At 54.0% G+C, this 4,493-nt stretch overlaps 1 protein-coding gene across 1 annotated transcript in view; it reads right to left on the reverse strand.

Moving 5' to 3' along the window:
- Positions 1-1,607: 1,607 nt before the first annotated feature.
- S100B (S100 calcium binding protein B) overlaps positions 1,608-4,493 on the reverse strand; it is a 3,626-nt gene continuing 740 nt past the window's right edge. Inside the window, exons 2-3 of the mRNA XM_009283139.2 lie at positions 3,052-3,204; positions 1,608-2,536 (exon numbers count right to left, since the gene is read on the reverse strand). Coding sequence (XP_009281414.1) covers positions 2,396-2,536; positions 3,052-3,189 — 279 coding nt within the window. The 5' untranslated portion in view covers positions 3,190-3,204 and the 3' untranslated portion in view covers positions 1,608-2,395. The remainder of the gene's footprint in view (positions 2,537-3,051; positions 3,205-4,493) is intronic.

The following is a 4,493-nucleotide window of genomic DNA, read 5'->3' on the forward strand; positions in this document are numbered from 1 at the left end:
CGCATTCTGCCCTCTCCGGGCGGAGGCGGCCTGTGTCAGAGAGCAGCAGAACACAACGGGAGCAGAGCTGCAGTGCAGACTAGGTGGCGCTGAGGCCTGTGACCATGCAGTCTGTTTCAGGAATTTCACTTCAGGAAAGCTCTGCTTTCCGTGCTGACTGGGAAAGAGTGTCTGGGGCTCAGTAGCCTCAGCACCGCATACTGCACCGCTGGCAGTCATGGTGCTCACCTCAAAGGAAGACATGCTGTCTTCCTCCCTGACAAGAGGCACCAGCTCTGCTGCGCCTTCTCCTGTGCCAGGTAAAGCCTCTGTGAATTCCCAGCAGTGGTGTTGCTACGTCAGGATCAGCCTTACTGCCAGAAACATGTGCAGTCATACTGTGTCACTCCCCACTCCTTCTCCCATTGCTCACCAAGGAACAGGACATACTGCTCTGTGTCTCACCAGCTCTGCCAGCATTCAAGCCGCATGTTACACCTACAGCTCTTTGCTGCTGCGATGCTGTGCAGAGCTGCTGAAAAGGCTCAGTCTTGGGGAAGGATTCCTCATCCATGTGACCACTGCTGGTGTGGTGAGGCAGAAGGCAGGTAGGACTTAGAGACCTGCCAGACAGCCTCACCTGCAGACCCTTGTGCTGAATCAGACCCCTCTGGTGAAGTTCAGGTTCAGGCTCGAGAGAGGGTCATGAGAGTCCCGTCTGCCCTGCCTAACCTTGGGGACACTCTGGGACAGCCAGTGTCCCCATTTGTTGTCCTCACACACTGCCTCAGGTCTGTACAAGTGTTGGAAACAGTTGAACCAAGAACCGATGAGGATGTTAAAAATGTGGTGGAAGTAACTTGGATGCTAAACAAGTTCTTAACAAATCAGCACTACCCTGAGTTGGCAAAACTGCTTTTTTAATTCTAGATGGAGTACAAGACATTTTCTTTCTTGTACGTATGTCTCTGCCAGAGTGTCCCCTTTCACAGCTTGGGGGTGGCAGATGAGAATAGCAAGATGGTCCCTGTCTGAAGACATGTCATTTTGCACGTGAAGTCATTATGAAATGTGGAATGAGGTAAAAATGACATCATCTGCGGGCATCTTTGTTGTGAATTTGTCACTATAGATGTTGCTAGCCATGAATGTCTAACTCACAGGTATTGCTGAGCTGGATGGCAAGTGCAGACTGAAAAAGGCAGGAGCATAGGCTTTGGGGAAATTGTCCTAGGTTTAGTTTTCGCTTTGCAAAGGCTCACCAGTGCAAGCCCCTGGATGACCCTGGCAGTAGCAGACACATCCTGAACAGCAGTAGTCCCACGGAGGTGCATTGCACTCCTTTGGCCTCGCAGGTACATCTGCCAGTTTGGACAGCCAGGCGGAGCATGGTGGTAGTGACAGCCTTGAGCTGTTTGGCCAGCCACAGTGATGCCAGGGAGGAGACGAAGGGTCGATGCCCAACAAGAAACCCAGGGGCATGAGCCATAGCAGTGCTTCAGGCTGCATCCTCCAGCCTTCCCCTCTGACAGTGCAGGGCAGCCGGGGAGCTGCACGCAGCCTGGGACAAAAGGACACATTTTTCACCAGAGACCAATTGTGGCCCAGAGACCGAAACAACATTTTATTCTCACCATTTCCACACACTCGGGAGGCTGTGCCTGGTCTATGTTAAAGCACTGTGGTCACACTGGGTGGATCCCCCCCTTTCTGACTGAGCCTGGAGACCTTGCCAAGGCACATCCCAGGCCCAGAAACTGTCTCCAGGCCAGGAGCCTCATATGCTTTTGCTTCCAGTTCTGCAGGCTGCTGAAAGCAGGAGGATTCATCGACAGGAGAAAAGCCTGGGCTATTAGATGGTTATGCGTTGCCTTTCAAGCCAAGGGTGTCTCAATTTGCCAAGAAGTGCGTGGGCTCTGCTGAGCCCCTGTGACGGCACAGGGGCTGTGCTGCCTGGGTTAGTATCATGCACAGAGCTGTCAGAGCCCACAGGAATCAATGGGAGCCTTTCTGTTCAGGCCAGTGGGCTCAGAACCAGGCTTCTGTAACCAGCCCCTCTGCATCACCTCCTACTTCAGCCCTTGAATTTCCCTTTTCCCTTTGCAAGCAAGCTTGGATTGCAGCGTCCACCTGGCTCCAGCCCCATGCATGTCCCTTGCATACAGCAGCAGGGAAGGAGCTTGAGACAAGGCATTCGCACACCATATCCAGCCAGGTGGGCACTGGCTGATAGGCTTTCCTGAACTGTGCGGATGTTTCTTATTCACAAAGCCACAGAACTTAATAAGCTGCTTAAGTCTAGCACAAGCTTAACTCCAAGGAGCCCCTAATTGCACCCAGTCCTTTTCCCGGAGGAGCAATGCTGCTCTGCATCTCTCCGGCATGAGCAGGAGGTGCTCACCTGCTTCCCACCAGCTCACTCATGCTCAAAGAACTCATGGCAAGCAGCGGTGACCATCGCAATGAAGGCTACAAACTCCTGGAAGTCGCACTCTGCATCCCCATCGCTGTCCAGCGCCTCCATGACTTTGTCCACAGTCTCCTGGTCTTTGATCTCCTGAAGGGATAGAAACAGGCAGCCAAAGCTGGGGAGGATCAGAGCGAGGCCCAGACAGTAACGTGTCCCCACTTCTTGGGTGCTCTCATGGCTCAATCTGTTCAGACACATCCTAAATAGCTCGTTGCTTTTTCCCATCTGTGTTGGGGCACCACCCTATGCCTGCAGCAGCATCTGTGCAACAGCGGCCCTCCTGAAGCAGGAATCACAGCCACAGCTGTGCCGCTGGGAAGGGACATCATGAGCTCCTTTGGGCAAGGCTGTCTCCCCTTCCCAGGGAAGGAAATTTCCCTAGTACGTAACCCAAACCCCAGTCCCCAGCGCAGGCTGTTGCCCTTGTCCTGCCACCTGCTGCTCCTGCGGAGCTCGAGCAAAGTGTTTAATGCACTGCTGCATGAATAAACCCCTTCTCCTGTGCTTGCTTCCCATGGGAGATGGAGTTAGCGGACCCCAGCAGCTGCTCGACACAGCTCCCAGAGCCCAGCCAGGCATGCTGTGCAGAGGGCAATACTTACACCAAGAAAATGGGTCAACTCGTTGTTAATTAGCTCCTTCAGTTCTGATTTCTTCAGCTTGTGCTTGTCTCCCTCCTTCCCTGAGTACTGGTGGAATGCATCAATGATGGCAATCATGGCCTTCTCCAGCTCAGACATGGTCACAGCGTGGCCCTGAGGTCAGAGGAGTGATGGGTGCATTAGCCTGGGCAAGCTCCAGTGATGCCTTTTGCTTTGCAAGCATGACTGCCCCGAGGCTCCCCCCACGTGTCACCAGTGCTGGACCCCACACTCAAAACATGCTGCTGAAAAGCACCGCTAGCAGCTCTCGCTTCAGGGAGGAAGATCCCGAGAGACCTTGGCTCTGCCTCTGGGAGCTCTCGAGGAGAGGAGAGCCACAACGCGAGGAGTGCCCAGTATAGGATTGGCGCACGCCGGCAGCTGACACATCCCCTGGGACTGATGTGAGTTTGGCACCTTGGGTCTCTGTGTGGGCAGAGCGTAGGAGAGAAAACGAGGAGAGACTGCAAAGCCCTGGCGGCTTCCAGCAAGGTGCTCCTGCATTTTCCATATGTGCCGACCTGGCTAGCAGGCGGCATGTTGTCACTTCACCTCTTCCTTGGCTCCCACTGCTTAACCCATTGCTTTGTTCTCCTTGCTTGGGAGAGGGGCAGGCAGGGGTTTCATTTCTGTACATGGAGCTTCAGAAAGGTTTTGCTGTCTCCTCTGTCACAGGTGCTCTCGCCTCTGCCTTTCTTGCCTGCAGGCCTGTCTCCAGCTGAGCAGTCAGGGGAACCCAAGCAGGAACCAGTTTTGGTGAGTGCCAGCAGGACAAAATAAGCACATCTCCTCTAACCTCCCTCCTCCTGTGCTTGATCTGGAGACCCTCTCAGGAATGTTAATAATTGGTATTGCAGTGTTTCCTGCAGATTTCACAAACAGACAAACCAAAGAGACTCTGATCGAAAAGGGAGAGATGCGAAACCACCTTCCCAAAAGTTGTTGAATGCACTGATGCTGGGGAAAAAAAAAGCCTTATTGTCTGGCACTTGGTTAATTCATACCCCACAGATAAATGTCTCCTGCCCTGTGGCCTGGCTCCTGTTTCACCACCACAAGGCCCAACACTGAAGGCACTATATTTCCTCCCATGGCCTGACTCTCAAGCTGACACCCTCCCCCATGCAGCAGTCGGTGTCCAAACTGCAAGGCTGTTTCCAGTCAGGTAGGAAATATTCCTGAAGCACTTCATGCATGCATCCTAATAGTCCTTTGCATGCTTGTGCCCTGCCTGCACCAGGCTGAGCTAGCTGCCAGCAGCACTGCCTGCTTCCCATCCACAAAGCTGAGGAGTGTTTCAGCTCCCTGCTGGCCTCCGCTGTAGTGGCAGAGCTCAGAGCTGCAATGGTGCCCCCCGCACCACCCCTCCCACTGCAGCGGCCCGGCGGATCCGGCAGCCCCAC

The sequence above is a fragment of the Aptenodytes forsteri genome, unplaced genomic scaffold (genome assembly GCF_000699145.1).
Source record: "Aptenodytes forsteri isolate BGI_AS27 unplaced genomic scaffold, ASM69914v1 Scaffold198, whole genome shotgun sequence".
Taxonomy (NCBI): domain Eukaryota; kingdom Metazoa; phylum Chordata; class Aves; order Sphenisciformes; family Spheniscidae; genus Aptenodytes; species Aptenodytes forsteri.